The sequence below is a fragment of the Lampris incognitus genome, chromosome 19 (genome assembly GCF_029633865.1).
Source record: "Lampris incognitus isolate fLamInc1 chromosome 19, fLamInc1.hap2, whole genome shotgun sequence".
Taxonomy (NCBI): domain Eukaryota; kingdom Metazoa; phylum Chordata; class Actinopteri; order Lampriformes; family Lampridae; genus Lampris; species Lampris incognitus.
The window spans coordinates 14,989,118-15,013,923 of NC_079229.1; the positions used below are offsets into that span (position 1 = coordinate 14,989,118).

Genomic DNA, 24,806 nt, shown 5'->3' on the forward strand with positions numbered 1-24,806 from the left:
GGACCTTGCTGCTCAAGTATTTAGAATCTTATGGTCATGTATAGTGCAGTTACTCTATACAAGTTAATTTTTATTGTGTGTACTGCTAACTTTTATTGTGTAATTAATTGTGTCGTATTAAGCTACTAGATGCTTAAATTCAATTGGGGATCAATAAAGTATCCATCATCAATCATCAGTAAATTTGACTACACACTACCATTTCACCTGAGATGAAATTTCCAGACAAGAAAAAATATTATGGTAGTTCCCCAGACATACAAGTAAATGGATGTTTTAGGCCATAAAATTAACATTAGCATTTTAAAGTTTAGTAGTAACTCCACCTAAATCGTTCTACATCACATCTGCAAGTGTGTTAAGCTGACTGACCAGTCTTACTCCTTTGGGGTGTCATTGGTTTCCCATCATTCTCTAGTTGCAAGAATGCAGTGAAATAGCTGGTCTCCAGGAAGTACCAAAGCAGAAGGATTTGATTGATGGGCCCCTGTGGAGATAAAGGGTGTGTGTGTGTGTGTGTGTGTGTGTGTGTGTTGCAGCCTCTTTTAGTATGCATGCGTCTATGTGTTTTGCATCTACAGTCACTGTATGCTGGCTGCATTCTGAGTCCTCCCCCTCTTCATTCCATTGCAGTATTCTGTCGTTAGCAGGCATTCCAAGTGGACCCCCACTCCAATATGGGGCAAGAGTCCAGCCTCCTCCACACTCTGAAGTGACCCTGCATCAACACGTCCAAGCTGCAGCTCCCAAACACTCTGGCAGTAACCTTACAGTCTATGGCTCAATCTTGTAGTTATGTGTTGAAAGTCAAGCTTGAATTGCAAGCTATATGACATGACAAGTGTGTCTTATCTACTCTGATGAGAAAATCAGCAGGATAAGTAGCTTGGAGCATAAGAAAGAAGTATGCTGGTGGCTGCTCTGGTCTGTGTTATGCAATCTGGGAGAAGAGTCTGAACACGTAGCCAAACTGAAAATGTGTAGGTTTTTAGGCTGGGAGTCGGGCTGCATCAATCCACTGAGCTCTGTCTCAGATACCCAGGGGATATAGCCAAGGTTTATAATGCAGCTCAAGGCAACTCAATCCACTGACACACACACACACACACACACACACACACACACACACACACACACACACACACACACACACACACACACACACACACACACACACACACACACACACACACACACACACACACACACAAATTGAAGTATGCTGATCCAGTAAAATTTGGAGGGGTTTAACTACATTAGTCAATTATAATGACAAGTGGTTGGCCTATGCTCTATGTAGGTAGGCAATAGCTTGCTGTACTTTACTACTGTAGGAGAGGATCTTGCATGCTTGGTTGCTCTGATGCCAACTTATCTGATTTTGCTGATCAGTGACTGATTAATGAGTGCTGTGTTGCTGGCCGGGCCAAAGTTTTTGTGTAACTTCTTAACTCCCCTCCAGACTTAGCACCAAAACCAGGTAACCAAGATAAACCTACAGCGAGACTGTATGGGACACATAACTACTTAAGATCAGATCACCTAGGCTATCTAGGATCAGCATAATACTTACAAATCAGTCCTTCTTGAAATTTAGCCTAAGGTCAAATGTCACAATCTAAATTGATAGTGATAGCATGCTTATCGAACTCGTTATCGATGTGGCTTAGCTATGCTCTCCATCTTGCTGGCTGTTAAGCAGATAACTAAAAAACTGACTTAATCTTATCCAAAGTGACCTGCATGTGGTTGGTTGCTAAATGAAATGAGTATGATAAAATATTGTTTTCCTTTTCACTGAAGAGATGTCATAATCAAGATGGATGTGCCATTCACAAAAAAAAAAAAAACATGGAAATAAGTGATCAATCTCTTGAATTTAGATCCATCAATGTGGAAAAACTTTTGCTCCAATTGCAGACAAAGTTGCTGGTGGCTTTGATTAATAAACTGCAAAGTGTTAAGACTGGTTGTTAATCAACAGACACTGCAAACCAAAAAAAGCAACGGCAGACAGCCAAAGTCAGACGATGGAGTAACAGTCAGCATCCAAAAGCCAATATTCTTTCTCTCTCTTTAATATAAACTAACGAATCATCTTGTTTTCTTAATGGCTGGCCTATGGTAATAACTTAAGTCTCTTAAACTGAAATTTATATTCTTAAACAATAAATGAGCAATGCTCACTTTAATATTGTTTATGTTTGGGAAGCTGTTCACTTTAATCTACCATACTAGATAAAAATCTAAAGCAAACAAGCTGTATTTAATGTACTATGCTTTTGCTTCTTTTCAAAGAAGTGAAAACCAACCGATGGATTGACATTTGGTCAGGAAACACTATCACCATTACATGTTGTGAAACAACAAACACGTAGTGAAGCAAAGCTATGGCCACTGCTATTTGGTAAACATTTTGAATTTATTCATGAGTTTTTTTTAACTTATTAGAAGTAGTACAGAAGACAGTAGCAGTAAAGATGTGAGAGAAAAGGAGACAGAAAACGGAAATGGTGGTGTGCAAGTCATATCCACATTGCTGAAGATTACAGTATGTGCCTTAGTCTTTTGAACTACCGGGATAGCACTGGCTATTTCATTTACTGTTTTTGAGTCGAGATTAGAGGGATACTGACAAGGAACTCTGTTGCCTGTGAGATCTATTCGGATGAGCTCTGCTTATCAAACTCAGTCTCCCTCTCACATCAGTGTGGACCCAGTGCAAATATTCAGCGAGGAGGACACAGTAGAGATAAGCTGTCTTGCATGGGAAGATCTGCTCTCATGACACAGAGCCTTGAGAGCTTATCCTACATGTGCATAACAGGAAGCCAAAGAAGGGTTAGCTGCTGACACACACGCTCATGCATGCATGCATAACCGCGCACGCACACACACGCGCGCGTGAACGACCGAACACATTTAAGCGTACACATCATACAACGGTAAGGCAGAAAAAATGTAATGACACTAAAGCAAACATTTATGCCAAGATGCTGTTGGGAGCGGTAAAAAAAAAAACACCCTTCAAGCTGGTCTCAGCCACATATTTACATTGACCGCTCTACAACCACTGGACAGCTAGCGGTTAAAATTTCTCTATGAATCGCACTCACAAATAGTACAGTTGGAGGAGAGCTTGATGTACAACACACAATAGCGGGAGGAGGAGGAAGAAGGGCTTTGATCATATGTACTTTTGACGGACTGACTTACCGAATGATTGACTCCCCACATAAGCACACTGAGCAGAGGGTCGCTGGCGCGGAAGAGCTTCACTTTCTGAGCGACGAAGTGTTTCTTTTTGGTCTTCGTTTTGCTCGCAATAGATGCGGCGATGCTGCTCGCCGAAGCCATGTTTGAGGAATAATAAATTGGCTGGTTATCGCAGTCTGTGTGGTAATCTTAACAGTTCACGGCCGCCGGCTCACGTCTCAATAAATGCCGATACTATTCATTTAGTCCGCTAGTAATCGATAGTGTCCCGTTTCTTCTCTTTATCCAACGTCCTTTGCAGCTTTACTGACGATGTGGCCCTGCCCTGACTGGGATTTAAGGATGAAATTTCGCTGGGATTTAGCTAATGCTGCTGATCGTGTTCCCTTAACAATCCACCACTTCCCCCAGCCCTCATCATAAGTCACCTCTTCCTTCCTCGACTTGCCTCAAGCTCTCTGCACCCCGACGAGGCGAGGTCTCACTGAGCTGACGTTAGCATAGCCAGCCGGCTAGCAAGTCCCCACGATAGATTTTTGGTAAAAAAAAAAAAGAAAAGAAAAAGAAAACATCAGCAAAGAAGGGAAAAAATACACATCTGCGTAGAAATACAATGCAAGGTATCACGCAGTCCTTAAAATTATTTTAAAATGACGCAGTGATGTTGCCGATAAGCTAAAAAAAAAACCAAGGTAGCTAACTAACCGCGGCTGGCTTCTCGCTACCAGCTTCCCCCGACCTTGGCTAGCAAGTTAAGCTAACCTAGCTTAAATGACTGCAACTTGGGCACAGCGCACCCGCACACAGCCGCACCGTCCAGCTGGCAAAGCCCCGTTCAACCAGCTAACATTAGCCTCTGAGCTAGCAAAGCTAACCATTTGCCGTTGCAGCTACCTCGCGGCTCAACCCTCCTACGCTTTTTGGAGTCAGTCCGTGAATGCACCGACGTAGCCTGTCGCGCTCATTGGGCTCGATCGGTATCTGTAAAGCAGAGGAGCAGATAGTGAGTTGGGAAAAAAAACCAAATCTGCGGCTGATCAGTTGTGTATGTGTGTGCTGGCTGTCAACTGACAGCTCGGCGGAGGGGAGGTGACAGCCTGCGTTCCCTCGTGCGGACAGATCCGACGTACTGCAGTGTCTACTGCTCTGATTCGCTGCCCCCCCCAATCATTCCTCCTGCCCCCCATCATCCCTCTTCTCCCCCACCCAATCCCTCCTCCTGCCCCATAGCCCCCCCCACCAACACACACACACACACACCGGTACAGCCACCACCACCGTGAAGGCGGTGCTCACCAGTCCTCTTCAGTCGCTCATTTTTGACACGTGTTATAATTAAACCGAACGCATTACACATGTCCACAGGATTACCCGACATGTATACGGTCTTGGAATCAAAAGCAATTGGTGAATTAGTGATGTTATGCATGTTTGCTTTACCTCTTTACATTTCCTCATCCCCAGGCCTTTTTTAAAAATACACACGCGTTTGAGCTTCAGCCCATTTTGTAGCCTCTGTGATGATAATAATGCATTAGCGAGGAAAACCTGAACCCCAGCCCATCCCCCATCCTTGGCTCGCTTTATTTTGAGATTAATCTGAGGTTTGCAGCCAGGCGGGCGTTGAAGGTAGAGCGACAGTGTCCTGCACCATCAGAGGTAATATCTTTAGAGGTCAATTGGGTTTTTGGTGCATAGTGTGCTGTTTCCATTGGCACAGTGCTGTGTCAGTGCGTCTCTAAGAAGAGGACATCTCCGTGTGCTGATGCTGATGTGGAACTCATTTGTTTTATGACTCACTGCTCATGCCAAGCTGGACAACGCACAACGTGCTGCTGCGAGGAATGGACGGCAGCATAGTTCCCTCAACGCGATTGCCGACACAGTAAACTCACAGGAACGCGCGCACATACACAAACAATAATGTCACTTCAGAAATTTTTTTCTACTTTTATCTTCATAATTCATCTATTAGAGAACTGTCAACGCTTTATTAAATATAAGATTCTTGGGCAATTACGTGGCCAAACATAAAAACTCAAGGACTGCAATTTGTTTCCGGTGCTGACTATGCCTATGACTACAATGCCAATCTTACCGAATTACGTTTGCATTAGTGTTATCTCTGTTCTTGCACTGTTAAAAAAGCCGACAGTGTGGGCAAAAGTCCACAGGCCAAATGTTTACATTTATATAATATTTAAATTACCAACCCACAAAGTCGAGACTGTCATAACTTCACTGTTATCCACTCTTGCCCGCTTCTCATAACAGGGCAAAACAAATGAATATTCAGCCCCCTTGAATTTAACCCAACGTGGCGGCGCCTGTTGCTTAGCAACACAATGTCAACCTCCTTTTCCAAAACACTGCTGTGTTTTTTCTTCTAGCTGAGCTGACATAATCTTTCAAAAACTTTGAGGTTCCCCTTGGGAAAACAGGTAAGATATTAAATTGTGATAGTTTTTTTTCTGAATTGCAACCTTTTGTTCCACACATAATTGCAAAAATTGTTTTTAAACGCTGAGCAATTGATACCCTTGCCAAGCAAGTTAGCTAACTAAGCTAGCTGGCTAATGTTAAATAAACAGCTATCTTCGGTCGGCTGTAACTATAGCTTAACCGCTTAACCTGGATAAACTCTAGTCTCGAGTATATAGTCTCAAGTACACACACACACACACACACACACACACACACACACACACACACACACACACACACACATACATATGGCTGGCAAACGGTCTTGATGATAAAAATACCGTTTCTCTTAACAGAATGGGGAAAAAAGTAAAGAAAGGGAACGAAGCTCCATGCAAAGATACGGTGGGTTAATCATCTTTAACAATAAATATCCTTTTGAGTTTGTATAGCTCTAGGTGTCCCGTAAAAATAAATACCAAATTCATCGAAAGAGAAGAGGTTGTTGTAACCTGAAATACAGATTTTGCACACAGAAAGATGACGAGCAGCATATATTCATAAATGTCTCCCTGCAGTTTGAGTCACTACTCATTAAGAGCAAAACTCCAGCCACATCGGTGCTGATGCTAAAGTCCCCCGAGGAGGAGGTCCTGGTCAAAGCCTGTGAAGCCATCTATAAATTTGCAGAGAAAGGTACCCACCTCTATTTCTTACATGCTGGTTGCTTTTCGTTTCATTCAATGCCTACTGATAACCCTTTTAGGTAACTTCAATATGTTCCAAATGTATTACTGCCCCAATTGGGGGGGGGGGATCCCGCATTTGAAAATTAAGGGGTTGTAAACAGAGGGAAGCATTGTTTGAACATATTGTTCTATTCATGTATTTGTGTACTGTATTCTTTAATTTGTCACCATCTTTGTTAGCAGTGGTTTTAGGTTAGCTAATAGCTGTATTGATAATCAATAGTTTTACCTTTAGGCCAAAATTCACACTTTAAGAGGGGGTAACACTATTTGAAAAATCATTCAAATGATAAAAAGAGAAGGAAATCCATAAGAGAGAGACGTGCTTCATTTTTTTGTTTTTTTTTTGTTTGTTTAAACTCTCCCTCTGTTATGTTGCCCCATATCCCAACCACATTAGAATGTTCACTGCTAACATTTCTTTACTGATCATATTGGAGACTGTTTTCTGCAGACTGGCTTCTCCCAAATAGCAGAGAAGCACACTTGTCCTCTACAGGTACATGTCCCACAAAGGCGTTCAAGCTCGCGCGCACACACGCACGCACACACACACACAGCCAGGTTCTATACTCACTGTTTCCCTCTGGTGTCAGGAGATGAGAACAGGGTGTCCCTTTTGGAGCTTGGAGCACTGGAGCCTCTCTGTCAGCTTATCACTCACAACGACAAGCTGGTCAGACGCAACGCCTTCATGGCCTTGGGCATCATGGCCACCAACGGTGTGTGAGATAACTCATGTTGCCATGGTAATGCAGACTGATTTGCTGCATGGTTGGCTGGTGAACTGATGGTGTTTGCTTACTCGCTTTAGAACTTGGCAACCGTCTTACTGACTGCTAAAAGGCTAACAAACTTTTTGTTTGTTGCCGATTGTTGCCTAAACAGTTTTTCTTTTAGGTTTTTGGCCATTTTATTGTGTTAATTCTGTTTTAATTTTTGCCATGGATAACCGATTGACTTATGGTCTTATTGAATTAATATTTTACTGTCTGAATAATTGGCAGACTGATGAGATGCTTTCATGATCCTAAATATGGACAACAGCACAGCTTGCTGTGATCTGGCTTAACAACTGACTTGGCTTGAAAGGCGCTATACAAAACTAAGTTGTTTTTGTTGTTGGCTGAAGACCTGCTTGACTGTTTTAATTGATTGGCTGAATGGCTATTTAACTGATTAGTTGATTTGTTGGCTCATTGGCTTACTGACCATGGTAATAGGTGGTCATACATAGGTTGTGTTTCCACCTTCTCTTTTCTCTGTTTTATTGGAAGGTGATGTAAAGAGTATGCTAAAGACGCTACATGTCATTCCAGCTTTAATTGACAAACTGCCACTTGAGGGTAAGTAACAATTTCGTGGTTCAGATTGAAAGACTGCTGAGTGGTCATACGCTGTAATTGTAATAAAACAAAACAAATGAAAAATGCCTTGCTTCACTATACTTTGGTATGCATGCCTGTACAAAGCATTTTTGAGGTTGTTTGTTTGGTCATCATCCTTAACTGAATTCATATATTCCCCTTTATTCTCCCCTTATCAAGAAGACACAGTTGTCCATGAGTTTGCCACTCTGTGCTTGGCCTCTCTGTCAGTGGATTTTGATTGTAAAGTCCAGATCTTTGACAGTAAGGCACTGCCACCTCTAATCCAGCTCCTGTCCAATCCGGACCCAGATGTAAAGAAGAACACTCTGGAGACCATCTTCAATATGGTTCAGGTAGACCAAATCTACAAGTGTAGAAGCGAATATGTCACTAATAATGGCCCAGACAGTTTCAAATGTTTCAACGATGCTCTCAGAAGACAACAAATGCAACAGCAACTCATGAATAGTGATGGTGAACATAGCTTAGTTACTACATTTAATTTGATACCAGGAAGTAAAAAAAAAACGTATTCTGCAAGTTTAGCATTTCCAGACATTTCGTTGTTGGAGCTTTTATGAAAGTAGATGTGAGGCTTCGAGGCAAGCCTAACGGTATCTACCCTCTCATTCTGTCTCTCTCTCTCTGTCTCTCTCTGTCTCTTTCTGACTGTCTCAAATGATGACAGCCCGTGTTAAATATAATAACAGTTTGTGTAATTGTAAATGGGGTGAAAAGTTGATCTTCCCTGTGGCATTATTTCTTAATTTCTCTGACTAAATTTAAAACTTGTCACACTTTCAAAATTTTGTACTTGGAGATGTCTCCATCAGAGCTAAGATGTTGTTCATTTTGTGTTCACTGTCTGTGTGTGAAGGACCACCCCAGTCGACAGGCAGTGCATCAGCTGGGAGGCCTCGCCCCACTGCTGGAACTGTTGAAGTCAGACTTCCCTATCATCCAGCAGTTGGCCTTAAAGACCCTGGAGATCCTCACCATCGATAATGATACACACGCCGCCTTCAGGGACCAAAAGGGCTTTGACAGACTCATGGACTTCCTCAACAACAAGGTAGCTGTATACATGTGCACTTTGTGTTTTTGTGCTGGAGATGGGTTGTGTTTAGGTTCAGAAAATAAAGGCTGATGCGATTTTATTTGTGAGTTTGTGTATATTATTTGTGGTAATGCACACATGAATGCCCTTGTTATGTTTGTTGATGTCAATTAACCTGAATGAACCATCTCTTTCTTTGCCATTCTCTTTTCTTAATGCTTTTAGTGTTTTTCTGTTCAAATCTCTCTCTCTCTCTCTCTCTCTCTCTCTCTCTCTCTCTCTCTCTCTCTCTCTCTCTCTCTATATATATATATATATATATATATATATATATATATATATATATATATATATCTGATAGGAATTCAATGACCTCCATGTTGAGGCCTTACAGGTGGTAGCTAACTGTATGAAGGATAGGGAGAGTCTCCGGTTGATCCACCAGGTGGGAGGATTGACCAGGCTGATGCAGTTCATCTTCTCCCCGACCATGCCCGAGATTCAATCCAACGCTGTTGAGTGCATCGCCAGAGTGGCACAGGACTGTAAGCATGGAGAAAGAGAGGGTGTGTGTGAGAGAGAGAGAGAAATATCCTTTTTGAGACTGAACTGATATCCTTCGTTCGTACAGGGATTGTTTTTTGTCTGAAAGGGTCTGTGGCATACAGCACAGTATTTTTCCAAGGCAGTGGCATAGAATTTTTCTTTGCAGAATCCTAGGAGTCACGTTTACTGATTTTTTTGATGACATTAGGTTAAACATACAACCAATAAAAATGTGTTTATTTGACGAAGATAAAGATGATGGGTTTGCATTTTTATGGCCAAATATTCCCCCTTTTCCAACTGAACTGTAGCTATAGTGTGGAGTTGGTTTGATAACAGCGGAAAAAAGTCTGCATATCTGGAAATATAATCTAGTCAACCAGCAATTTTATAAAATTCAATGTCAACAAGGAGATAATCTTGTGGAGGGGATCACTGGACAGGATGGGATCTGACATAATCCCTGCATTTGTTGGGTATGTGTGAGAGGGGGTTTACCAAGAAAAAAAATTCAGTTGACTTGGTGATGTGAATGGGGGTCTAATTAACAATCTTTGGACTTGAAGTCCTGCCAAAAAAACAGCAGTTTGTTTGGAAAGGCTAAAAAGAAAGCCAGAACATACATGGGCATGCGTGCGTGTGCATGCGTGTGTGTGTGTGTGCGCACGCGCACGCGCACACGCACACACACACACACACACACACACACGCACGCACGCACGCACGCACGCACACACACACACACACACACACACACACACACAGAGTTTCATAAACATATGAAATGGAAAGACAAGGATGGCATTCTGTTATTCTGTATTCTAGTTTTCTTTGACAGCTGATTTGAAATAGTGTTCTTGTATATGCACATTTAAATAAATCATGCTTAAAGCAGGTATGTGTACTTTTTGTGTCCATGTTTTAATATTTGTCTACCTGTGTATGCATGCTTTTGGGTGGTGTAGCAGTGAACCGTAAGTTGCTGCATGAGCAGGATGTGGAGAAGGCTCTGGTGGAGCTTCTGTTTGTGGAGAGTGACAGCGTGAAGACGGCTGCCTGCCATGCTGTAGCTGCCATGAGCCTCCATCTAGCCAGCCAGGACAGCTTCAGAGACCTGGGTTAGACAAACAAATATACTCACACACACACACACACACACACACACACACACACACACACACACACACACACACACACACACACACACACACACACACACACACACACACACACACACACACACACAAGAATCTGTAATGACAGATGGCTAAACACACAGAACACTGACAAGGATGCAATAACCTCAGAGCTCACTTAAATTGCAAATTTGTGTATGTGAATTTGTATATGCGTATAACTATTTGTATATGTGAATACTGCAGAATATGAATATACAAGCACAGACACTGACAAACATTTTTCCAACCAAAGACTCAACCCTCACACATGCAGATACAGTATCACCAACCATTCACCTGCTCTTGCCAACCAACCATGAACACCCACCCAACACACATGCGTTTACACCATCACCACCACCACACCATCGAAGGCAAAAAGCAATGACAAAATCAACATAGGTTTCTGTGTTTAATGTGTTTGTGTCATAGATGGTATCCATGCAGTGGTGCCGTTGCTGAGATGTGAAAGTCCAAAGCTGAAAGAGGCTGCAGCCCAGGCACTGTCTCACCTCACACACAACAACCAGCTCAACGCTGCGTAAGTGACACACAACCTGGTGAACCTACTTGATACTTCACTTTCACCACTGAGCACATTTATATTTGTGTAAACATGCTGGTATTCTTCAGAATAGGTTGTGGGAGGTTTCTCTGCAATGTTGTATGCCTTAGTGATATAATCCCCCAAGTTCTCCCTATTTATTCATTACATTTCTTGCTCTGTTTTCTTTCAGTTTTTGAGTTTGGCACCTTCAGCCTCAATTGCTAAAAAGACAGACTTGTATTAGAGAACCAGGATACACAAATAGGATACTGAGTTATGTATATAGCCTATAACTTTTAATTTTTTTGATGTACATAAGTTCTGTCTCCATATTTTTCCAGGCTATCTAATATATAGTGATACTTGTGATTGTGAAATTTGACATACATATACTGAAAAAGGCCTTAACCTGTAAAATTATATATTATTTGGAGTAGAGTATGCATGTTGATATATATACAATATCAAACTTAAAATGCCTATGCTTCACTTTCAGTTTTTTTGGGTGGAATTTAAGTTATGGTCTACAAAGAATTAACATGTCTGAAATGATTATTAATTATGAAAAAAAATTCAAATTTCAAGGTTTTTTTTAAAGTGTGAAAGGACACACTCAAAAATAAGAATGAAAACCTTTTGACTACACCACAAATTCTCACTGACTTCAGTAAATATCAGAGCAATTATTAGCCTATAGAGGTTTAAAACAAAGGCCTTAAACAATAAACATTAATTTTGAAGTGGTCAAAGCTAAAGGTGAAAACATTTTAAATGGAAAATATGTAGAGTTTCTTCACACCCGGGTCCCTCCCGTCTCTCTACATTACTTCTTCACAAAATATTTTTTACTCTTTGATTCATTCTGTTCTCGCTTTTTTCCCCCAGACAAATATTCCTTCCATTGCACAGTTCTCTCACTGTCTGACTCAATATTTCACTCTTGCATCCTCTTGCTATTGTCAAGACAACTTTGTGTACAACTGTATATGTAGCCACCTGTGTGTATGTGTCCACCACTGTTAGCTGACTGCAAATATTCATGCGTGCATTGGTCTATGTAGTGGAGTACTGGTAATGTAATGTAAATTCAAGTCAAGTCAAGTCAATTTTATTTGTATAGCCCAATATCACAATTTACAAATTTGCTTCAGGCAGCTTCACAGCAACACAACATCTTGTCCTTGGACCCTCGCATCAGATAAGGAACAACTCCCTAAAAAACCCTTTAACAGGGAGAAAAAATAGGAAGAAACCTCTGGGAGAGCAACTGAGAAGGGATCTCTCTCCCAAGATGGACAGATGTGCAATGGATGTTGTGTGTACAGAATAAAACAACATTTACAGAATACAACATTGAAAGAGGATGAAAGATTTATAATGGAATTATAAGATATATGAAGAATATGATGAGAAGGATGCAAAGCAGTGTCCAGATGCCACCGGAACAGCCCAGGACCTGAGCCATGCGACCACCATCACCATGTAGATCTGGCAGGAGGACAGACTACACACGTACACAGGGGAGACTCACATCACACCATTCACTTATAAAAGAGAAGAGACAAGAAAAAACATTAGTGACACATTGGAGTGGGAGAAGGATATAACATTGAAACAGGATAACAAAATTATATGGATTTATAAGATATATAAATAATGTTATGAGGAGGATGCCAAGCAGTGTCCAGGTGGCAACCACCATTACCATAGAGACCTGGGAGGAGGAGAGACTACACGTGCACACAGGAGAAACTCACATCACACCATTCACATACACAGGAGAAGAGAAAGGAGAAGACATCATTCAGAGAGAGAGAGAGAGAGAGAGAGAGAGAGAGAGAGAGAGAGAGAGAGAGAGAGAGAGAGAGAGAGAGAGAGAGAGAGAGAGAGAGAAGAAGAAGAAGAAGAAGTGAGAGAGCAGAAAACAGTTTGTAATGGTCTATAATGGTCTATATAATCTATACTCTATAATCTCGTTGGCAGAATAGTGTTTTATCAATAATGTCAATCTGTGTGTGGATGTGTGTGCATATCAGTCCAGTTACTAATGTGTTTCTATCTGTGTGAATCAGTCTGTGGAGGAGCATATGGGCTGTCTCTTGTGTTTTTCTCTATATTCATGTGTGAGGAGAGGAGGAGAGCAACCGAGTATAAAATGTTATGAAAACTGGATTGACCATATCTTTCTTTTTCTTTTCTTGACCCTTTAATCTGTGTGTGTGTGTGTGTGTGTGTGTGTGTGTGTGTGTGTGTGTGTGTGTGTGTGTGTGTGTGTGTGTGTGTGTGTGTGTGTGTGTGTGTGTGTGTGTGTGTGTGTATGTGTGTGTGTGTGTGTGTGTGTGTGTGTGAGTGATTGAGAATGAGTAAGAGAAAGATACTACAAAACTTATTTAACCTATCCATCCATCCTTCTCTGTGGTGACCCCAGTGCTGTGTATGAGGCTAAAGGCGATCAAGCCCTTGTCCAGGAGCTTCATGTCAGCTGTACCAGCACGGTAGCCCACGCTGCTGCCACTCTGGCTAACATGGCTGAACAGGAACTCCTCCGGTGCAGCATCCTGTCACATGGAGCCGTGCAGGCCCTAGTGGAGCCTCTGCAGTCCACAGATACAAACACCCTGTTCCAGGCCACACGATGCCTGGCAGTACTGACCTGTGACACAGAGGCCAGGACAAAGGTAAGCCTAACTGACTCTTTGTGTGTGTGTGTGTGTGCATATGTCAGAATCGGATTGCTACTCATTAATATATTTAAATGTTGCTTTTAATTGTAATTTATAGGCAGCAAATTTGATTGTTTGTGGAATGGTTCCTTGTGTTCCATTCCTGTGAATATGACAGATGACGGAAATATTAAATAAATAGTATTTCTAAGATCCCTGAAAAATCATCAAAAGGTGCTTTTAGAGATCAATTTTTTATGTGCTCTTTCTTTGCCTCATTACATTCCCTCTGTCAATTGCAGCTAAGAAATGCAGGATGCCTTCAGCCTTTGGTCAATCTTTTGCACTACTCTCATCAGGAGGTGCGTCGCAATGCATGCTGGGCTATCAGTGTCTGTGCTAATGATGAGCCCACTGCGGTGGAGATGTGCAGACTTGGGTGAGACTCTAATACCAGAAAATGTTCATAATAGTGAGCCTTTTTTGTCATTATCTTATTTGTCTTCTCATGTATGTCTTCTCTTGTGTTGCTGTTCTTTAAAGTCTAAACAGTTATAATCATTGTCATAGTCATCATTTGACCTTGTTGAGCTTTGACATGGACCTATAAATTAAGTTGTAGTAATAATTAAAAACAAACTCTTCTAGCCAAATTAGGTGTTGAAATTGGGGTTGTGATGCTTGCTGCTAGCCCAACAACTCCTGCTATTACAGTTGTATGGCAATGACAAAAGGCTTCATCTTCTACTGAATAACTAGAAGGACAGTGTTAAGCAGTTGAGCCTGTAATCAGTTTCCCTGTGGAGGCGTGCACGCAAAAAGAAGACTCATTTGTAGAGCAATAAACAACCATTCTCTTTTCCACAGCCATTGGAGTAGAAACATGTAGTCTGTTAAAAAGGCATTAGATGGCAGCAAAGGATAGCGCTATGTTGTCATGGCTTGAGCGTGTGCAAATGTGTGCATGTTTGTGTGTGTGGTGAGCAATTATTGATGTGTATTTGTTTGTTAACTTGTATGTAGTTTTTTCTTCTTTTTGTCTTTTTTGTGTTTGACCCAGAGCCCTAGAACTACTTCAGCAGATCAACCAGTCTGTGAACCGAAGGAATAAGTTCAGCGAGTTAGCCATGGACAAGCTGCTAGACTCCAACCTGCCCATCAAATATAGCCTGATGGACCGACTGAACTCCACTGACATTACAACTGATGGCTTCTATGATGCTGGACAGGTATGTGTACAGGAAGTATGTTGTGGGTGGTTTTAGGTGGTTGTGTTGATGTAAGGGCAGTGTTTGGGAGCAACAGGAAGTATGTTGTGGGTGGTTTTAGGTGGTTGTGTTGATGTAAGGGCAGTGTTTGGGAGCGAGAACAAGGATGGTGAATTTTGTGATATTAAGTGTAAACAAGCTGCCTGATAGTCAAAAATTATTTTTTACGACTATCAAAGACTAAATGCCATAAAAAATGTCTTGCATCATTTTAAATGAGCAGAAAATTGGGAAAAACTGGAGAGACTATTCACAGCTTGAGACATTCTCAAATTTGTATTTCCAGTATTGTAGCATTTACTTATGGAAAGATAATACGAATTTGTTTTCCAGTAATGCTCTTTATTCTTGGCCTCCTCTGGTTCTTCTGATTTTCACAAAGTCAAACACTGAGCCCCCGAGACTCTTATCAGATTTATTGCTGCAGTATATAGTCATACAACAGCAACAAACCGAGCTCGTCTCAAGAGCAGACTGACTTTTGCAAGCTCAGTCCCTTCCTTTTATGCACTGGCACATCTCCTCTTGCGTACCTGATATCCTCCCTGTGTGCGTTACTTATTTATTCCCATATCTTGGATATTGCCAATATTTGATAACGCTGCGTTGGGAGCTCATGGTAACGTTGGTGTAAGGAGGTTCATGTACACAGGTGGTTTGCAACAGTTGTCTTATAATGTCTTGGTGACAGCCTGTACTGTCTCCATTTGGTAAACCTCTTTAGGGGCATGAGAAAAGATGCACTTGGAATGTGTTGTTGTTGCCAATATTAAAAAACACTGTGTGTTTTGTGGTAACCCTTGTGTTAAAAGTTTCTGCATACCAGTGTTTTCACATCAGTTGTTTTCAATGTCTTACTACCAGGCTGTACCATCTTCAATTTGGTGAACTCATTAATGCATAACTGAGAATAAATGAAGATAGAATATGTTTGTGCATATACAAAAACATACCACATAATCAATATAATACATATGTACATAGTATATAAAAACATACCACACTGTGAACAGTGCGCTGTGATCAGGATGACATAATTCTTGTTAGTTTTTTTTTAATCGATCCTGCCTTTCATAAATAAGAAAATATGTGAACAGTTAGCATGATAGAATGGTTCATATCTCTCCCGACAATGGGGTGTCCCCACGATGTGTTCTCAAATACTATGCATATATGTTGACTTTCAATACACATTACAGTATGTGACAAAAGTGACATGTCTCAAAATTGTTTTCTAACATACAATGTGACACTCTCTCTTTTTCTGTGTCAGGTTCGTGTGGGTCAAAAGTTTCTGACTTTAGAAGAATTGTCCAAGCAGCCAGTCGACCAGCGCCGACCCATCATTGTTGTCAACATAGCAGTAGAGTATGATCAATACTGGCTCAATAGATCCAATATTATAGATTCAACTTAGAAATAACAGAATGCCTATTGTCAGTGTCCTAAAATACCTTGTTTCCAATGAATGGAGCTGTGTGACTTTTGCATTAGAAAACTACAGAAAGTTTTACTTTAAAAAGTCAACATTCAAATAATAGCAAAGGCTTTATTCTGCTCATTGATGCCAATGATATGCTACGATACATAACCAAAAAGTGTTGGAAAATTGGTAGTTTGGTGTCAGGGTTCGCAAAATGTTTCTGCATACCAGGTGGACTAGTTATGATGAATTAATTCCAAAGCTTTCAGCAGGGCTGATGATTCATACATAATTGATTTTTCCAAAGGCTTTAAATGCTGTATATTATGATAAAGAGGAGCTGGAGGTGTTAATGGATTTTCTCAGTGCAGTCTGTGGGGTCTCTACAGAAATCTAAAAAATCTTGAGATGCATAAAGATTTAGTCACATTACATTTACAAATAGCATTACAAAATTACAAATAATTACAAATAAAATTGTTTTATTTACAATTTATTTATTTTAGTTACAAATAAAATAAAATTGTTAATAAAATAAATTACAAATAGTATTTGTTGAGAATAATGGGATGACATGGCCAAGCTGATACTATTTTTAATGACCCAATGTTACCATACAGTTTACTGAGCACTGACCCAATTCTTCAAAGCCAATATGCAATTTATGTTTGTGTAAAAGTATGGATTTAAACTGAAAATATGTATAAAGAATTGAACTAAGAGGTTGCTACATGAATGCCACTTTGTGGCAGATAACTTGTAGCCCTAAAACATCTCATTCCACACTATTCTGGGCCCCTTTGCTTTCTCCACCAGCTTTGACCGGTGGTCAACCGTCACTTGGAGCTCCTATTCTGCTCTGATGATTTGGTTGGCCGGTAAAATAAGGGAGGAGGCTGGTGAAGTTCGGGAGTTTTAGACTTGTGGCCCATAGAATACAGTGACCCTCCCCTTTTCTCCTCCAATCCAATTCTTTTTTTCCCTGTTTCTCCTCTCTTCTCCCTTCCAGCCCTTGGTGTGCCTCCTGTTACTAAGACCAAGGCCCCATATAGGAAACAATCCCATTCTTCCGAGATGGTGACAGAGAGGCTCTGTGTTACCCTCGTGGAATCCTTAAAATACAGTGATCACATAGTCACAGGCACGCACATGCAAGTGCCAGAGATGTGCATACAAGCACTCGGACAAAGATGCATACAGAGATTCACATAGATACATATAGACACACAACATACACACACACACACACACACACACACACATATATATATATATATATATATATATATATATATATATATATATATATATATATATATATATATAAAGGAGGTTGTGCACACATGTTCATGCTCACACAAGTTTTAGAATTTTGATGAATAAACTTGGCCAATAAGATCAGTACCCCTTAAGTGTGCCCCCCCATGCCCCCCTTCCTTCCTCAAACACACACACACACACACACACACACACACACACACACTAACCTAACACATTCACACTGCTCCAGGCATGCTTAAGCAGTTTGTTATGCAATCCATCTGTGGTCTTTTCTCTGGATTATCTCAACCTCATTTTGACCCTGAACAGTGAAGACCATCTTTCAATCATGGCACATTTAAGCCAAGATTTGATGATTTTTCTCCCCTCCATAATGCCTCGTTGATTCCTGATGGCTTTCATTCATATTGCATAGTTATGCTATAACACCAGTTCTTCTGAGAACTGACACATTATCACTTTGTCACAATATGTGGCTGATGTCTCTCTTCACCACATGGTGCTTTTGTTTCTGCCCTACATAAGAAGAAACATGTTACGGCTCAGAAGCTCATCACTTACAGTATTTTTCATCTATGACAGAGCCTAGTGGCTTTCATTCAAAACTTGAAATCCCATACCAGTGGTTTTACTTTGTTCAAATCACCACTATTCAGTTCAGCGTCATCTGCTATTTCTCATTCAAAGTTTGCTTCACAAAGGCTGTGATATTACATGTAACATATTTGAATACTATGTATTGTATCTTCCTAACAATAAAACTATGCTAATTTGAAAGCTGAAATCTGGACACATTATACAACTTTAGATTCACCGTAGTGTTGCATATTTGTAAGTAGTGTCCTGCCTGGGGTTTGTAAAACAGTGCTTACTGGTGTCATACTGACTTTTGGCTTCAATAGCAGGTCTACGTTTTCACCGGGCATACCTTTGCCTCAAAATGTTGGATTCTGGGGGAAAATATTAGGTAAAATATGACTTATTTAGAAAAGGAAATGGTCGCTATGGACACAGAGAAAATTATTCACTCTTGCATCGTTAGATGTAATTTAACTTCACAATGAAGGGTGTTGAAAAAGGTATTGTTTTATATTTGATGTCAAATTTGAAGTGGTATCATTATGTTGACGTTCCTAATGATACCTCTCCCTTTTCATATATCTACCAAGCCACTTTTTTTCTTCTTCTACTTCTCTTTGCAGCAGAGGGCAGATGCAAGATGATGGACAAAAAGAGGATGATGAGGTTACAAAACAACATGAGTCTAGTTCAGAGAAGCCATGGACGATGACGTATGACACCTCATTCCAGGTCCTAGTCACCAAAGCCACCCAATCCATCCTCCCACTGAATGACGATAGTGAACAGTATGCTGCCTTGGCCAGGTGACTGATTGCTACAATCAATATGGAACAAAAATGCACAGATAGGAGCAGGAACATACTTATCCCTCAACAGAGAAACATTTATGCCATAGTGGACATTTGTAGAAGTTTTCTATCCCTCAAAAGTAGTGAAATCCTACAACTTTACGTTTTCCTAATGGACTATGACCTCAAAATATTGCTTGTTAACTACCAAAATTGCTGGGTGAGATGACACGTAGACTTGGGAAGGTATGAAAAATCATTCTCTGCTGCATGAGGGGAATGATTTGTGTCTGTTGACACACAACAGACGCAAACTGATACACCAACTCACACATTTTATGTAATACACACTAAGTTTGAAAATTAACTCACAATTGAATTTTTGGTGTATGATTATTTGACAGGCTGGTGAGCGAGGCCATGGGCGGGGTGGTGGAGGAGGAAGGCTTGTATGAGTTCCAATGGGAGCTCCACCTCAGCCAGCTGAAGTTTGAGCTTTGCTCCAACCTTGTTCCCATTGGTAGGATCAGAAAGGGGTTCCACTGCCACAGGGCAGTGCTCTTTAAGGTACAGTAGACCTCACAAGTGCCCAGTGTCCATCATCAGAATCACTTTCTTTCTCTGTGCTGTCATCTGACTTCATCTCTGCATCTGCCCCCCCCCTCCAATTATGTCCCTGCTCTTTCATCCTATCCCTCTTATTTTTATGCAGGCACATTTTCTACAATCTATCCACATCAACCAGTATCAGTATTTCTGCATCCCTTTGTTTCTGTCATCTTCCATATGACGACTATTTCTTGTCTTAAAGTACTCAACGGCACGGTGGCCCAGAGGTTAGTGCTGTTGCCTCACAGCAAGAAGGTCCTGGGTTTGAACCCCAGGATTGTCCAACCTTGGGGGTCATCCCAGGTCATCCTCTGTGGAATTTGCATGTGCTCCCAGTGTCTGTGGTGGGTTTTCTCCGGGTGCTCCGGTTTCCCCACCATCAAAAAAGACATGCTTGTTAGGTTAATACTCCTGTCTGCGCCCTTGACCAAGACATGGCAAGACGAACTGGAGTTGGTCCCCGGGTGCTGCACGGCGGCTGTCCACTGCTCCTATCTACAGTTAGGATGGGTTAAATGCAGAGCATAATTCCCCCACGGGTATCAATAAAGTACCTCAAAATCCCCACCCCCTCCCCAAAAAAAAACCCTTACCCTCCGTTGTATATTTCCACCTCAATTTCACTGCTATCTCCCTTTCACCTCAATGTACCTCTTATTAAACACCCATATCCTGATTTGTCTGATCTGTGCTGTACCCCTGTAGTGTTTGGCCGACCGTATAGGAGTGAGCTGCACCCTGGTCAGAGGCGAGTACAACCGGGCATGGAATGTGGTACTAGTTTCCAGAGGGACCCCTTCCATTGGGTGCCTGCCCCAGCTCTGCCCCTACATAGTGGACCTCATGCACCAGCCTGGCAGGCTGCTGAAAGCTAACACCCCTGCCGCCATACAATATCAGTCTATTTAGACCCATGAGGTATATTATGAATTTATAAGCAATACCAGTCATTGTATATCAGATAATTGTAGTGTGTCTGCTCTGTGCTGTACACCAGACCTTAGGAAACCATTAATACTATTGTTACATGATCATCCTAATTGTTATGGAACATTTTGTTTGATTAAATTGTTATTCAAATCTCATTTGGTGATATGCTTGGTACACTTACAAGTAAAAAAAAAAGTATCAAACAGTGTGTGTGTGTGTCTGGTCTCATGACTTTCAATTCAGAGTGTATACAATTGAAAAAAACAAGAGCAAATCTCAGTGCTGTGAGTTAACCTTTACCCCCTCATCCAGGGGAAGTCAAACAATGCCCCAACTGCTCCTGAGTCTGACTTTGACAGTGAGCTAGTTTTGATTTTACCGTGTTTGTGCTTCTGCACAGTTAAGACTCTGTGCTGGGGGTGAGCAGGAGTGATTTAGAGACCAACATATTGTAATGTGTCAATTATGAGTCGGAGACAAGAGCTGAATTCTCGAATTCCTTGTTGTTGCTTTTTTTTAATTGAAAATGGAGGACCATCAAGGACCACCTGTATAGTTTTGTTTTCATATGATGGCTGCGTTTGTCTTTATTACACTGTATGTCATTTGTATATATACTACATAATTAAGTTATTTGAATTCAGCATGCCATCAGTGTTTATCTTCCTGCATAGATAGTAGTACAGTAGTCACAGCCAGTCGTATTGCAGTGAACAGCATTTAACCATGCCCTGCACATCATCAAAAGTTTGGTAAAACTGCAGACAATGAATGGTAACGTGAATAGTGCCACATTCAGTAGGGTCCCTTTAAAATTACACTAGTACGCTCATTTAAAAAACAACATCTGGCATAAGTATATAGTTTCTACATTTTTTATAGTTGAAATGCTAGTGTTGTTGACTAGCTGTTCTGTGTGTGTGTGTGTGTGTGTGTGTGTGTGTGCATGCATGCATGCGTGTGTGCGTGTGTGCGTGCGTGCGTGTGTGTTTTAGAATTGAGCGGCTGTGGAGGGATGTATTTGAAAATGTTCGTAATCTCTTTTATGCCACTTTTCTTAGCCTGGAAGTTGAGGGATGGCTTAATCCAGACAAGGAGACAGACCTTTATGCTATACATGGATGTTACATGCAGCATATCCAGTCACATCTGGAACAATTCCAAAGAGCATGGAACAACCACACATTAAGATCAGCCAGAAACCAATCCCCTCTGCAAAACAAGAAAGAGAAGGGAACAGGATCAAATTTGGTCTGATAAGTTTTTTAATCAATACGGGGCCTTGTATCAAGTAAAGGACATACTCAACAGCACATTGTCTATGGTGAAAACCTACAGATTTCTGGGTTCCACAATCTCCCAGGACTTGAGGTGGGCATCCAACATAGACACAATTGTCAAAAAGGCCCAGTAGAGGATATGCTTTCTCTGCCAGCTCAAGAAATTCAACTTGCCTCAGCAACTGCTGATTCAGTTCTCCACTGCAATAATCCAGTCTGTCCCCTGCACATCCATCACTGTCTGGTTTGGTTCAGCCACCAGACAGGACAGGGACAGACTACAATGGACGGTTAAGTCTGCAGAGAAAATCACTGGCACCAACCTGGCCTCCATTCAGGACTTATACATCTTCAGACCCAGGAAATGGGTAGGCAACATCACTGCAGACCCATCACACCCTGGTCACAATCTGTTCCAATTCCTCCCCTCTGGTAGGCGCTACAGAGCATTGTACCCGAAAAAACCCCAGCTATATACAGTTTCTTTTCGCAAATGAATGCCTAATAATTTCAAATAAATAACAGAATAACAACACTACAACGCAAAAATCTTTAGATATATACACAAGGATTGACTCTATACAGGCGAAATAAGAGGTGGTAAAGTACAGTGGTGCAGAGAATATATCAGAGATGCTGAAATAGATGTTAACAGGTTACTAACATACATGCCTGAGGTAGATGGACATGACAAAGCTCACCAGTATATGTACGATGTACAGTGCAGTATATACAAAATGGTTGGATTTATTTGATTTATTGTTCCAGGGCTCTCGGGTGCCTGCTGTAGCTGGTCCATGACTGCTCCATACAGCAGGGTGGAGAGAACAACAGCTCTGAAGTCCAGGAGTTTTATTTGGGCCTTTTGGTCTCGATCTTCAAAGACATCTTCTCATAGCTCAATTTATACCCAGAAAAACCTTTAGAGAAATATTTTCCACATGCCTCCTTGCTGAACCAAGCATTACTCCAGGCACTATACAGTACATTCTATATTCTACATGACATCACAGCTCTTGACCCTTAGATGTGCCTTGTTCAGGGTACTCCAATGACAAATATAGTTATACCACTTTCAGAATTAAATAGTAACGTCTGTTCATAATCTGGAAACACGCATTTGTAAACACACACTCATTGCAAGACAAGCCTTAGTTTTTATGCATTACTCTCGCTAAATTTATATCAAGTATCACCTTTGTCTCTCAATACAAATTTAACCACTAAATGATAGGCACTTTTCTAGTTACATAATCAACTGTAGTGACAGTTTAATGAACGAAACTGCTTTAGACCTGTAGGGCACTATGCTAAATACAGTAGTCAAAGCTGCCTTACTGAAAACTGAAGAATGTATAGGCTAATGTTTTGTACTACTGTAAAATGTATAAAATAATAAAATACCAACTTTGGTGTAGTGATTGACTTCTTTTTCTATGCATTGTTTTAGTAATAGAAATCACAGCATGTAAGACAGCTGCTTCAAAACCAAACTTTATTTTGTTTGTTTGTTGTTTTTTTTGTAATAACTCTTCACTATACATACGTGTATGTAAAACAGCAAACTGAGATTTTAAGTGACAAAATTTCAAGTCTCAAAGGAATAGTATGTTGAACATGAACATACAAGTTTGAATCAGGAACTCTCAGGGCAAATTGTAGGAACAGTAGATCTAATATAAAAACTCACTGAATTATATCAGAATTATTTCCTTTCAATGAGTCTTGCTGCACAACCAACAACATAATCATTATCATTTCTAAGTGCTGCTCCTATAACTTCAGCCCAAAACCCTCTTGTTCTCACACATCCATGTGACTTCTCAATTAGTGATTTTGGTGATAATGAGTGAACGTCTAGGTATGCACTCCAGGTCAAATTTGCCTTCATAAATTGTTGGGCAGAGCTTCCAATGGTTTCCTCGGTATATTCCCAGGTAAGAGTACATGGTTTGTAAGAAAGACGACACTTGACCCCTGTGGCACGGATGACTCTGTCAAGGCTCATGACTTCTGTCTCATCTGTAAAGTTCTGGTTGTAAGCATAAATGACCTGCTTGCCATCTGATTGCAGGTCATGGGGGCTCACTTTAACCAAGGAGATCTTGCCATCTAGGGTTGCTTTGGCCACACACTCCCAAGCATGGTCCAACTTGAAACCAGAGTTCAAGAACATCAGCCACTTCCCAGAGAGCATTCCATGGTTCAGGGCTAGTTCCTTCACGGTCTGAAAGGTCACAGGCCGCCTGCTAGCCAACAGCCTCTCCCAGCTCTCCTTTAGACTCCTAACATCCCCTGTGTCGAGGCAGTGGTCAGGACCCAACACAGCAATCCAACTCACAGGGCTTCTTTCACTGCTACCAATTCGGGACACATGTGATGGCCTGTTGCTCTCCAACCAGCGATTAAACTCTGCCCTTGGAGTTTTTCTCAAGTCAAATACAATCCAAGGGTCCATGTCTGTAGCCATGGCCTCAGTTGTATAGATGTCAGCTGCAAAGTCAGGGTTATCGGTCTCAGCTGCTGCAGCAACTTCTTCCTCCTTCATGGTGCTACCAAGCTCAAGAGTATTGTTAGATACTAGACCCAGGCGCGGATCTATGGGGTGGCAGCTGCCACCTCTGGGACACAGTTTTGCCACCCCTGTTGCAACCCCATTTATAAATCAGATAATATGTTTTTAAAGTATATTTTATGTACATGCATGGTGAAGGTCAATGAGACCTGCACCAAACTCATCTCAAACAGTAGAGAACAAAATACATTCGATGAAATCCGAGTTTTGAATAATAATACGTTTAGAATAATGTCCATTGCCCCCCTCCTTGAACCTCATGCCACCCCTTTGCCACCCCAGGAAAATTTCTCTAGATCCGCCACTGACCAGACCTATAT

General features: G+C 41.2%; 2 protein-coding genes and 1 pseudogene across 2 annotated transcripts in view; 1 reads left to right on the top strand and 2 right to left on the bottom strand.

Annotated features, from left to right (window-relative positions):
• Positions 1-3,704, bottom strand: part of pip4k2aa (phosphatidylinositol-5-phosphate 4-kinase, type II, alpha a) — a 39,235-nt gene extending 35,531 nt beyond the window's left edge. Inside the window, exon 1 of the mRNA XM_056299618.1 lies at positions 3,217-3,704. Within this exon, the coding sequence (XP_056155593.1) occupies positions 3,217-3,357 (141 nt within the window). The 5' untranslated portion in view covers positions 3,358-3,704. The remainder of the gene's footprint in view (positions 1-3,216) is intronic.
• Positions 3,705-5,997: 2,293 nt separating this feature from the next.
• Positions 5,998-20,737, top strand: armc3 (armadillo repeat containing 3). Its single transcript, XM_056299780.1, has 16 exons — positions 5,998-6,045; positions 6,219-6,336; positions 6,986-7,111; positions 7,667-7,735; positions 7,937-8,112; positions 8,637-8,831; positions 9,178-9,361; positions 10,328-10,480; positions 10,973-11,081; positions 13,516-13,765; positions 14,053-14,189; positions 14,811-14,979; positions 16,292-16,386; positions 18,925-19,107; positions 19,497-19,659; positions 20,407-20,737. The coding sequence occupies exons 1-16, from the start codon at positions 5,998-6,000 to the stop codon at positions 20,608-20,610; spliced, it is 2,379 nt and encodes a 792-aa protein (XP_056155755.1). The 3' UTR covers positions 20,611-20,737.
• A 2,955-nt stretch (positions 20,738-23,692) lies between these two features.
• On the bottom strand, positions 23,693-24,459 carry LOC130129601 (UPF0696 protein C11orf68 homolog; annotated as a pseudogene).
• Positions 24,460-24,806: the final 347 nt, after the last annotated feature.

What these genes read in the sequence shown, in the direction of transcription:
- armc3 (XM_056299780.1), top strand. Translation starts at nt 5,998, where the DNA reads ATGGGGAAAAAAGTAAAGAAAGGGAACGAAGCTCCATGCAAAGATACG. An exon ending in TGACAAACTGCCACTTGAGG is followed by an intron (nt 7,736 to 7,936) that starts GTAAGTAACAAT and finishes CCCCTTATCAAG; the next exon opens with AAGACACAGTTGTCCATGAG. An exon ending in CAGTATGCTGCCTTGGCCAG is followed by an intron (nt 19,108 to 19,496) that starts GTGACTGATTGC and finishes ATTATTTGACAG; the next exon opens with GCTGGTGAGCGAGGCCATGG.